Genomic DNA, 12,509 nt, shown 5'->3' on the forward strand with positions numbered 1-12,509 from the left:
GCAAGAAGTGAGAAACTATTTTCTCAGCACTGCTATTGATGAGGACATTTATTTCCACAAATGTAAAATCATATTTCATTTTTAACATAGGATAATACTCATAATGAGTAGTGGGATTCTTTTTATTTGACCCCAACAGAAATATCTTTATTACCTGCACATGTACTTCTATTAAATCTAGACGGCCTCTTTAAGTTTTTTAGATCTCCCAGTGTGACACATCATTCCTCAGTCGTCAGGAAGTCAACTATCGCCCAATCTTTGCTGATCTCTACTGCTGGGTAATAGTAACTCGGTAAATTTCGCTGATTTTTTTTTTTTCCCCTTCCAGTGTTGCAGTAGCTGACTCCCTTTTGGCAATACAGCCGAGACCAGGAACTTGCCATGGCTGTTTCCTAACACTCTATCATATAACCTCATTCATGCACCATCACATTGCTTCGCCATATTACTGTTCATAGTACACTTTATAAGCACCATCACTGTCGCACATTGCTTTGGTCATCCTATGTTGCCATTTTTATATATAATTTTAAAAAATCATACGTTGCTCTTTGTTTACCTTTTCTCTTTATTTCAGAGGAGAAGGTCTTTTGAAAACCACCCAGGATTTATTTCACCAAGCAGAGGTAAGTACACTAATTGCTATGTCGTCTTATTTTGCTTGAATTAACCCGGTGCCTTTCTTCAACTGAACCAGTTGTAAAGAATAATTGTTTATAAATGGCTTTTTTGTAGTGATTGACATTTCCTATAAGCTGATACCATTTGTTGGGTTTGGACCATGGAATTTTAGATGTGCTCCGGAATACAAGTAATAGAAAAGCGGAAGTTTTGCACACATACGACAATATTACATTCACACTAATGTTATGGTTTGTGATCTAATTATAGCGGCTCACATTTAATTTCTTTCTTGAGTGAGGTGCAATTGTATTGAGGAAATAGTAGAAGTGACCATTCAGCATCTGACCATTCAGCATCTGACCAGCATCATACAGCTCTTCTGTGGCAGGCGTGTGTTACTCTTCCCTTGGCTGTTCTACTCATGCACCAAGTCCCAAGGTAAAAGGTGTAAAATAACAAAGAATCCCTTTAATTATTGCTGAAAATGGCTGCTTCCTGACAGAGCTGTGACACAGTTGCTAACACTCTCATCTGAGTCAGAGGGAAGTGGGTTCAAGTTCCACTCCAGATAATCCAGGCTGACACTCCAGTGCAGTACTGATGGAGTGCTGCACTGGCGGAGGTGCCGTCTTTCAGATTAGATGATAAACCGAGGCCCCGTCTTCCCTCTTGTGGATGTAAAAGATCCATGGCACTATTTCAAAGAAGAACAGGGGAGTTATCCCCGAGGTCCTGGCCTCAATCAATATCACTTAAAAAACAGATAACCTAATCGTTATTACATTGCTGTTTGTGGGAGCTTGCTGTACGCAAATTGGCTGCTACGTTTCCTATATTACAACAGTGACTACATTTGAAAAAGTCTTTCATTGGCTGTAAAGTGCTTTGTGATGTCCTGAGGTCATAAAAGGCACGATATAAAAGCAAGTCTTTCTTTCATGGCCAGGAGCATGAACTGGTGTTAGTCAGGTGGGCAGAGACGAAAATGGCAATGGGGTCTAAATGATGTCACTTGATTCCTCTTTGCATGTATGCACAATGCTGCCACCTATTTCTGACAGGAGCTCTGGCCACCAAGATTCAGGTTTACCGGAAAATCAGAATGGATATCAAAGTAGCGATGACCAGTGGGACTAGCAGCTGCTCTATTTTGATTGCACTACAGTTTGTAAGCACAACTGGAGTGGTCGTGAGACAAAAATAACCCCTTCTGTTCCCTATGTGAAAGAGTTAGCAGTCACGTGTAATAAGTTTGTATGAAAACGTAAAATTTCTGCGATTTTCAATGGACATTCCCCAGGAAATCTTAAGAACAAAGGTTTCTAGCAGCACATGGGATTCTATACTTCGTAATCTTTACATTTTTCACAGACTGAATTACATATACACCAGCACAAATGTGAAGAGCAGATTTAGTGCAAGCTTTGTGTGCATAAGAACATAAAGAGTTATTTTTTAATGGTGTATTTTTTTCTTGCAGATCTTTGCTGAAGAAGGTCTCAGAATTCACACAACTCTTCATGCTTTCTCAAATCAGGTATGCTGCCAGGGACCACTGCTGGACTTACATTTCACAAATATACACACATCACGATCTGCACCATTACTGGGATACATGTGCATTACCTTTACAACTGATCGGAGCTTCAGTATATTTCTGTGTCTACTTCATATCCAATGTTAATATAGAATAGAATCATAGAAATTTAAAGCCTGGAAGGAGCCCATTTCAGCACATCGTATCTAATTGTAAAAATAATTTATTTAACATCCAAATGATGGAAATCTGAAGTAAAAACAGATTAAGGATTCAGGTGTACACCCTTTATCAGAACGTTGTCTTCATCTATTCTGACACAGGGTCTATACCCAAAATGTTAACTTGTCTTTTCTCTCATATGCCTGCTGTCTGTTTCCTGTATTTTCAGTTTATTATTTAAAAGCTTTTGCAGATGTTTTACATTAGAAAATATGTGTTTTGAAAGCTGGAAAAACATCAGTACTGAGCTATTCATCTTTCCAAAATCCTTCTGGTTCTAATTCTCTGTGGAGAGTTTGATTTGATCAAGAATCTCATTCATATACATTTGTATATGACACAGATTTGGTGGCATGTGAACATCAATTTCTATTTTAAATTCATTATAATTCATTATTTTAAAATCAATGTTAATTCTCTTTTCACTGACCTGTCTCATGTAGGTATTTCTGTGGTAAAGTGCTGCACACACATTCTCATTTATATGTATAACATGTTCTATGGAAGGTTGCAGGATAACAAAATTATCATGGACAGACATTCTTGATCTTCATTTCATTAGCTGTGCAACTGATGTGTTTATTAGCTATAAAAGCTGATCTGAAGAAGCTGGAGTTTATTCAGCATGACTGCGACACATTAAATACACTATGTACAGCTAACTGGCAAGATGTTTTAATGTCTTAAGCATTTCATTTAATCTTCAATATTAGAATATTTAATTGCAAACATGATGACTTGACACAGTTCTAATCCATTCCCCTGCAATATGTTCTGGCAGTGACTTAAGAGTCTGAACTAAATTACTTTTTCTGTTCTCAGCTGGAAGAGGATGAAAAAGCAGCTCTGCTGATGGAGACAGAGAGGTTTCCTGCCTTATGTCAGCAGCTGCAAATGACCAGCAGAACCCCTGTTCATGGCAAAGCTGCCACTTTCACTAAGGTCTGTGCTTTCTTTATATAGAATGATTGGTTGGGGGGGTGGGGGGGGGTGTTAAATAATTGCAATTTCATGTTGGACATGTAAATCCGAACATAGCAAGTGTCCCTAATCTATATTTTACCTGATAAATTGCATTTACAACACTACAGCTGATGGATAGCCTGGTATTCGACTTTACTGTAAGGCAGCAATCAACCTCTGGAAGTACCATATCCTAATTCGTAACAAGTCCCGTTCACCCATCACCCTTGTGATCACTGACCTACATTGGCTCCCAGTTGAGCAATGCCTTGATTTAAAAATTCTCAACCTTGTTTTCAAATCCCTCTGTGGCCTCGCCCCTCCCTATCTCTGTAACCTCCTCCAGTCCCACAACCCTCTGAGATATCTGCTCTCCTCCAGCTCTGACCTCTTGCGCATCCCCAATTTTAATCACTCCAGCATCGGCAGCAATGCCTTCAGCTGTCTAGACCCCAAGCTCTAGAATTCCTTCCCTAATCCTCTCTACCTCTCTTTCCTTCTTTAATACCCTCCTTAAAACCTACCTCTTTGATCAAGTTTGCCCTAATATCACCTTATGTGGCTTGGTGTCAAATTGTGTTTGATAATGCTTCTGTGAAGTGCCTTGGAATGTTTTACTATGTTAAAGGTGCTATATAAATACAAACTGCTGTGGTTGTCGCAGTAGTAGTTGTACCTTTGGTGGCATCAGCACCTCCAGAAACAAATATAAATGCATTACTAAGTGAGTGCTGCACTGGCAGAGGTGCTATCTTTCAGATGAGACGTTAAACCGAGGCTTCGTCTGCTCTTTCAGGTGGACGTAAAAGATCCAATGGCACTGTTTTGAAGAAGAGCAGGGGAGTTATCCCCGGTGCTCTGGCCAATATTTATCCCTCAATTAATATCACTAAAACTGATTATCTGGTCATTATCACATTGCTGTTTGTGGGAGTTTGCTGTGTGCAAATTGGCTGCTGCATTTCCTACATTACAACAGTGAATGCACCTCGAAAGTACTGTAAAGCACTTTGGGACATCTGGTGGTCATAACGGCGCTATATAAATGCAAGTCTTTTTCTTTTTTTCCACTGGAGGGAGAGTCTACTGTTTCTTTTGACTGGCCAAGCTGAGCAGGCTATTGCTCACTGATCTGTACAGAACTTTTCCAACCATTCAGGATGAGCTGGCAGTCAGTCACAAAGTAATTCTGCAATTTAAAAACAGACTTACTCCTGGTGAGTGTTAGCAGCCAAGATGCTCCAGGGAGTCAGCGCCTGGTGACATCAACTCCGTTAGATTAATGATTCTGATGTACAGTAATCATTGCAAGTTTAAACGATAATCTATAATCTTTTAATTTCTCATTATAAATTTTGCAATGTCTTCACAATAACAAAATTGTTCTATTTTACTTAAATAAATTACTCCACAGTGGAGTAATTTATTTAAGATTATCAGCCATAAACCTTTACCTTGTTGAAACACAGATGGCCTTAATAATGTTCACTTCAGTTCAATAGAATAATTGGTTTAATTACAGCAATCATAACAATTTAGAATAAATAATCCTTAGGTTTATCCTGCACACATAGTATATATTTTAAAGGCATACTGAAATGCTCAATTTAACATACAAATTAAATCTTACACGTTGTGACTCTGAGAATAAAAAATGTAGTTTAATAAACTGGAACATCTTTCCTGAGCTTATTAATAAAGTAATGGCTTAAGTTGCTTTTTGATTTCTTGAAGGTGTACAATTTCAAAGGAAATGTTACTGCTTACATATAATGGGAGTGATTCACAGCCATTTGTGGCTTAGTTATAAGGAATTTGTTCTCGAGTCACGCGTGTAAGATTTAATTTGTGTGTTACTTTTAGCATTTCAGCATATCTCAAATTACTTTAAAATATATACTGTGTGTGTGTGTGTTCAGGATAAACCTAAGGGTTATTTATTCTAAATTGTTAAGATTGCTGTAATTAAACCAATTACAGGGCATGCTATTGATTTCAGTGGGTGTCCACTGATAGGGTGGCTGTGCAAGGAAAGTGGTCTGTGTAAGAGGGGTACTTCAATTTATTGCTGAACAGTTTATCAACAACAGCTTTATTACTTAATTTTGGTAATTACGTATCAGTATCGCACAAGTAATCTTGTATACTATTGAATGTTTTTAGGTTGACACTTCCATTCAGGAAACTAAGAATGTAATGACTGTATTGATGAAGATTCTTTCTCTTTGTTACAAACTGCTAAAAATGGTAAGATAGCAATGTCTTAAATAATGTGTTGTATTATAAATGAATCTTGCAACAAATCATTTCACAAAAAATTACACGCCTGGATCAAAAGATCTATAAAGTGAAAATAAAGGTAACTAATTGGCAGATCATGGCCAATTTATCATTAATGAAGCAATTCAGCATAAAAACTGAAGATTTAATCTTGTTTGTACAAAATAGTGTTGTAGACATCTAAAGTGTCTTGACAAGATCAATATCACACCATCTGAATGTAGGTAGAATTTGGCAATGGTTTTATTGTCTAGTGGAGTAACCATTAAAACAACATAATTGGAGAGGATGTTACATATTTGGAATAGAAATTCTATATAAAACTAACCTGGTTCAGTGTCAGAAGTCTGTGGGTTCAAGCTTCATTACAGATTTGAGCACATAATCTAGACTGACACTTCAGTGCAGTATTGAGTACAGTATTATCAGAAGTGCCATCTTTCACTTATTATGTTCAACCAAAGCCCTGTCCACCCGTTCACCATCAAAACAGATTCATTGGTCATTCATCTCATTGCTATCTGTGGGGTGTTTTTGAAGTGCAGTCACTTGTTATGTAGGTATATTTGCCTCCATGACAATTACTGTCCTTCAAAAAGTAATTTATTGGCTGTGAGGACTGAGGGAGAAATGGGGCACTGGCACCAGTACTAGGATAGGAGGGAGTTGTTCGGATGGGACGGGCTTCACTTGAAACAGGCTGGGGCCAATGTCCTAGCGAATCAAATAACTAGGGCTGTAAACTAAATAGTGGGGGGGAGGGATCCGGTGAGCGGAAATTTAAAAAAGTCAAAGAGAAAGGAGAAGGCAAAAGTGCAGGGTAGCATAGGGATAATGATAATCAGAGTGTGACAAGAAGGGAGAGAGTATACACACAAGACAAAATTAAAAGCTCTATATCTGAACACAACATTCGTAACAAGCTAGATGAGTTGACGGCACAAATAGAAATAAATGGGTATGATCTGATTGCCATTACAGAGACGTGGTTGCAAGGTGACCAAGGATGGGAACTGAATATTCAGGGGTATTTGTCATTTCATAAGGATAGGCAGAAAGGAAAAGGAGTTGGGGTATCCCTATTAATAAAGGATGAGATCAGTGCAGCAGTGAGAAATGATATTGGCTCAGAAGATCAAGATGTAGAATCAGTTTGGGTGGAGATAAGAAATAATAAGGGAAAGAAGTCACTGGTGGGAGTAGTCTATAGCCCCCCTAACAGCTACACTGGAGGACAGAGTATAAATCAAGAAATAATGGAGGCTTGTAAGAAAGGTATGACAATAATGGGCGATTTTAATCTTCATATTGATTGGACAAATCAAATTGGCAAAGGTAGCCTTGAGGAAGAGTTCATGGAGTGCATGTGGGATGGTTTATTGGAACAATATGTTGTGGAACCAACCAGGGAGAAGACTATTTTAGATCTGGTAATGTGTAACGAGTCTGGATTAATTAATAATCTTGTAGTGAAGGAACCTCTTAAGAATTTTTTTTTAAAATTCTTATGAAGAGTGATCATAGCATGGTAGAATTTCAAATTCACTTTGAGGGTGAGAAAGTTAGGTCTCAAACTAGTGTCCTGAACTTAAATAAAGGCAATTACAAAGGTATAAAGGCAGAGTTGGCTAAAGTGGACTGGGAAAATATATTAAAGGGTAAGACTGTAGAAAAGCAGTGGCAAACATTTAAGGAGATATTTCATAACTCTCAGCAAAGATATATTCCAATGAGAAAGCACGACTCTTAAGAGAAGGATGAACCATCCGTGGCTAACTAAGGAAGTAAAGGATGGTATCAAATTGAAAACAAAGGTGTACAATGTTGCGAAGCATAGTGGAAGGCCAGAGGATTGGGAATTTTTTAGAAACCAGCAAAGGGCGACTAAAAAAAATGATAGAGAAAGAAGATAACTTAGAGTAAACTAGCAAGAAATATTTTTAAAAAGACAGTAAGAGCTTCAACAGGTACATCAAAAGGAAGCGAGTAGGTAAAGTAATCATACGTCCCTTAGAGGATGAGACTGGGGAACTAATAATGGGAAACAGGGAAATGGCAGAGACTTTGAACAAATATTTGTATCGGTCTTCACAGTAGAGGACACTAAAAGCATCCCAATAATTGATAATCAAGAGGTTATTGGGCGGGGGGAAACTTAAAACAATCACTATCATTAGAGAAAAAGTACTAGGCAAACTAATGGGGCTAAAGGTGGACAAGTCCCCTGGACTTGATGGCCTGCATCCTAGGATATTAAAAGAAGTGGCTATAGACATAGTGGATGCATTGGTTGTAATCTACCAAAATTCCGTGGATTCTGGCGAGGTCCCAGCGGATTGGAAAACCGCAAATGTAACGCCCCTATTTGAGAAAAGAGGGAGACAGAAAGCAAGAAACTATAGACCAGTTAGCCTAACATCTGTCATTGGGAAAATGCTGGAGTCCATTATTAAGGAAGTAGTAGCAGGACATTTAGAAAATCAGAATACAGTCAATCAGAGTCAGCATGGTTTTATGAAAGGGAAATCATGTTTGACAAATTTGCTGGAGTTCTTTGAGGATGTAATGAGCAGGGTGGATAAAGGGGAATAAGTAGATGCCGTGTATTTGGATTTCCAGAAAGCATTCGATAAGGTGCCACATAAAAGGTTACTGTACAAGATAAGAGTTCACGGGGTTGGGGGTAATATATTAGCGTGGATAGAGGATTGGCTAACTAACAGAAAACAGAGTGTTGGGATAAATGGGTCATTTTCACGTTGGCAAACTGTAATTAGTGGGGTGCCACAGGGATCAGTGCTGGGGCCTCAACTATTTACAATTTATATTAATGGCTTGGATGAAGGGATCGAATGTAATGTAGTCAAATTTTCTGATGATACAAAGATAGCTGGGAAAGCAAATTGTGAGGAGGACGCAAAGAATCTACAAAGGGGTATAGATAGGCTAAGTGAGTGGGCAAAAATTTGGCAGATGGAGTATAATGTGGGAAAATGTGCGATTATCCACTGGTAGGAAAACTAAAAAAGCAAATTATTATTTAAATGGGGAGTGATTATAAAGGTGTGCAGCAGAGGGATCTGGGGGTCCTTGTACATGAAATACAAAAAGTTAGCATGCAGGTACAGCAAGTAATTAGGAAAGCAAATGGAATATTGGCCTTTATTGCAAGGGGGTTGGATTATAAAAGTAGGGAAGTCCTGCTACAACTGTACAGGGCATTGGTGAAACCACACCTGGAGTACTGCGTAGAGTTTTGGTCTCCTTATTTAAGGAAGGATATACTTGCATTGGAGGCAGTTCGGAGAAGGTTCACGAGGTTGATTCCTGAGATGAAGGGGCTGTCATATGAAGAAAAGTTGGGCCTATACTCATTGGTGTTTAGAAGACTGAGCGGTGATCTTAATGAAACATATAAGATTCTGAGGGGGCTCGACAGGGTAGATGCAGAGAGGATGTTTCCCCTCGTGGGGGAATCTAGAACTGGGGGCATAGTTTCAGAATAAGGAGTCGCCCATTTAAAACAGAAATGGGGAGGAATTTCTTCTCTGAGGGTCGTGAATCTTTGGAATTCTCTACCCCAGAAAACTGTGGAGGCTGTGTCATTGAATATATTTAAGGTGGAGATGGACAGATTTTTGAACGATGAGGGAGTTGAGGGTTATGGGGAGTTGAGGTCATGATCAGATCAGCCATGATCTTATTGAATGGCGGAACAGACTCGAGGGGCCAAATGGCCTACTCCTGCTCCTATTATGTTCTTATGAAAGACACTACATAAATTTAAATCTTTCCTCCCTTAACCAACACCCCAACAAAAACCGATTCGCTAGTCATTAATTTAATTGTTGTTTGTGGGATTTGTTGTGCAGAAAATGTTGATTGAAGGAGGAATGTTGGTCAGGATATTGGGAGAACATAGTAATGAGAACTGTTCTTGATCCAACCGGTATAAGAAGAATCTATTGTGATTTCTCTCTGTCCCCATGTAGGAATATTAGGCCTTTATTGGAACGATCATGTGAAGCCATGATCAAAATCAGGAGTTCCACTGTGTTATAATACATTGCTGTATTAAAATGTAGCAGCCCAGATGAAACACAACTTGGAAAATTCAGCTGAATATTAGAGCACTAAATTTAGTTGGAATTTACCTGGTTATAAAGGGGAAGCCTTCTAAGTGTATAAGAAAATAGATAAACATGCAGAATATATATTTATTTACAGAATGTGAATTGTAGTTTTGTATTTAAGTTTTGTAGACCTCACATGATCTGTAACTTTTTTTCATATCTTTTACAGTGTAAAGTAGATCGGACATTTATGGGTTCTCCCCACAGCTGGAGAGGAAACCAACTACAGACAGTTGCAAATGGCGAGAGCTTAGAAGGAAAGAACACTGACACATTTGGTGTGAAATCTCTGGAAAGACACATGGCAAACTTAACATTCTTAGAAAGCAAATGAAGGGGGAAGCTCTGGAGTGGTCATAACACTATAAAAAGCATTGTCACATGTACTGTAAACTCTCTGCAGTTCTAGCTGCAAGTCTGTCAGTTCATTGTTCATAGTAACCAATGTCCATTACATTTGTAGTACTTAATGTGGATGAAAAACCAGTGCTATCCGTAACTGATTCCACCACTTGGAGATCTGGCTGTTTCAGGCCTCCTACTTTAATCAGTATTTTTTTTAAGCTCTGTAGTATCTGAAGTAATACTGACGGAATGGCTAATTTGGTTAGATATCTTCTCTGAAATGCGTTAATGCTGGATTTGTTTTCTTTCTTAGCCTGCTAATGGTTTATCTGAATCCCTTTTGTGAATGTCTTACTGATGCGATTAATCCTTTGATGCTGCTATGGTCACAAATGTGTAAGAACATAAACTGGATATTACAGGCGTACATTACTGCTGTAAGGTAATTAAACCAAATTATTATATTTGCAGGCAAGCTATTGCAACACACTTGATAACTTGGGTGCATTCAAATCAAACAAGTTTGAAGCACTGTCTTCTTTTCTCCTCCTGCTTTCAACGCTAGTTGTAAATTTACAGGAAAAAGGCTCAGGCTTCCTTCTAATCAAATTTATACCAACATAATCGAAGATTGATATTGCGCTCAAGTTTTCTCGGTTTCAGGATCGCAAGTTTGCGTTTTTTGCCTACTACCTACAAATTAAAAGTTCTTGATAATAAATATAAATTTACTTTGAAAGTACTTTAAGTATTTTGCTTTCAGAAGAAAAAGCAATCAAGCAGACCACAAGAGTTTTAGAAAACAGGTAGTTATCATGAGTAGAACTCTTAATTACCTTCTGTCCCTCCATCTCCCTTCTTCCCCCATGAACTCTGTACCTAATGTCACTATTTTTCTGGTGACTTTTGATACTGCAGTGCAATGGGGTTGGAATGTTGATGCACGAATCACTGGAAATATTTAGTATAGAGAACTTCTACTGGATTTGTATTACCTGTAAAGGCAGTTTTTTACATTTCTCTGACAATTAACATGTAAAGTTATATTTTTTAAAATAAAATTCTAATTCGTTAATCTTCATCACTTTTTGTGTATTGTTTAATGAACTTCACATACACGCACCAGGAGGTTTTGTCATGTTCGCAATATAAATTTTTAACCAAAATTTGTTAATTTTAAAATTATGTCTACCAATAAATAACAGTCTGATGCTTCACTTTATTTGTGACACCCTTAATATAGCATTTATGTCTCCCCCTTGAAGGTTATGTTTGATATAGATGTCACACACCTTTGTGTTTACTTGACAATGTTGGTCTCTATAGCATGTGTCGTGATGTCTGTTTGTCATCAGAGCTGCTCTTCTTTTTTTACTGCGACCACAGTAATGCAGCTTCCATGACAAATTGCCATTCCTGGTGTCACCTGGTATAACCTTGACTGGAGTTACTCCAGCTATTGATCCCTTCAAGGATGTAATAAAAAACATGGTTGCTCAATATAATTTGAAGCTGTAATTAGAGATAAGAGATAGTAATCATAATATTTATTTCCTCAATTGTCAGGAAATTTTCTATTGTCTACACTTGAGAAAAGATTGTTTCAAATATATTTTCACTCTTTCTGCACTTGGTCAGTGTTCTTAGTAAACCTGTAAAAATTTGATATAGATTAGTGAAACGTAGGTCCCTTGCAGTCAGATTCGGGTGAATTTGTAATGGGGAACAAAGAAATGGCAGACCAATTGAACAAATACTTCGGATCTGTCTTCACGAAGGAAGACACAAATAACCTTCTGAATGTACTAGGGGACAGTGGGTCTAGTGAGAAGGAGGAACTGAAGGATATCCTTATTAGGCGGGAAATTGTGTTATGGAAATTGATGGGATTGAAGGCCGATAAATCCCCGGGGCCTGATAGTCTGCATCCCAGAGTACTTAAGGAAGTGGCCCTAGAAATAGTGGATGCATTGGTGATCATTTTCCAACAGTCTATCGACTCTGGATCAGTTCCCACAGACTGGAGGGTAGCTAATGTAACACCACTTTTTTAAAAAGGAGGAAGAGAGAAAGCGGGTAATTATAGACTGGTTAGCCTGATATCCGTAGTGGGGAAAATGTTGGAATCAATCATTAAGGATGAAATAGCAGCGCATTTGGAAAGCAGTGACAGGATCAGACCAAATCAGCATGGATTTATGAAAGGGAAATCATGTTTGACGAATCTTCTTTAATTTTTTGAGGATGTAATTAGCGGAGTGGACAGGGAGAACCAGTGGATGTGATGTATTTGGACTTTCAAAAGGCTTTTGACAAGGTCCCGCACAAGAGATTGGTGTGCAAAATCAAAGCGCATGGTATTGGGGGTAATGTACTGACGTGGATAGAGAACTGGTTGGCAG

General features: G+C 38.3%; 1 protein-coding gene across 3 annotated transcripts in view; it reads left to right on the top strand.

Annotated features, from left to right (window-relative positions):
- ctnnal1 (catenin (cadherin-associated protein), alpha-like 1) overlaps positions 1-11,133 on the top strand; it is a 407,031-nt gene extending 395,898 nt beyond the window's left edge. For all 3 annotated transcript variants that reach the window (XM_070880044.1, XM_070880045.1, XM_070880046.1), the window contains 5 exons: positions 581-629; positions 2,108-2,164; positions 3,209-3,328; positions 5,513-5,596; positions 9,932-11,133. In XM_070880044.1, the coding sequence (XP_070736145.1) occupies positions 581-629; positions 2,108-2,164; positions 3,209-3,328; positions 5,513-5,596; positions 9,932-10,096 (475 nt within the window). In that variant the 3' untranslated portion in view covers positions 10,097-11,133. The remainder of the gene's footprint in view (positions 1-580; positions 630-2,107; positions 2,165-3,208; positions 3,329-5,512; positions 5,597-9,931) is intronic.
- The last annotated feature ends 1,376 nt before the right edge of the window (positions 11,134-12,509 follow it).

The sequence above is a fragment of the Pristiophorus japonicus genome, chromosome 5, assembly GCF_044704955.1.
Source record: "Pristiophorus japonicus isolate sPriJap1 chromosome 5, sPriJap1.hap1, whole genome shotgun sequence".
Classification (NCBI taxonomy): domain Eukaryota; kingdom Metazoa; phylum Chordata; class Chondrichthyes; family Pristiophoridae; genus Pristiophorus; species Pristiophorus japonicus.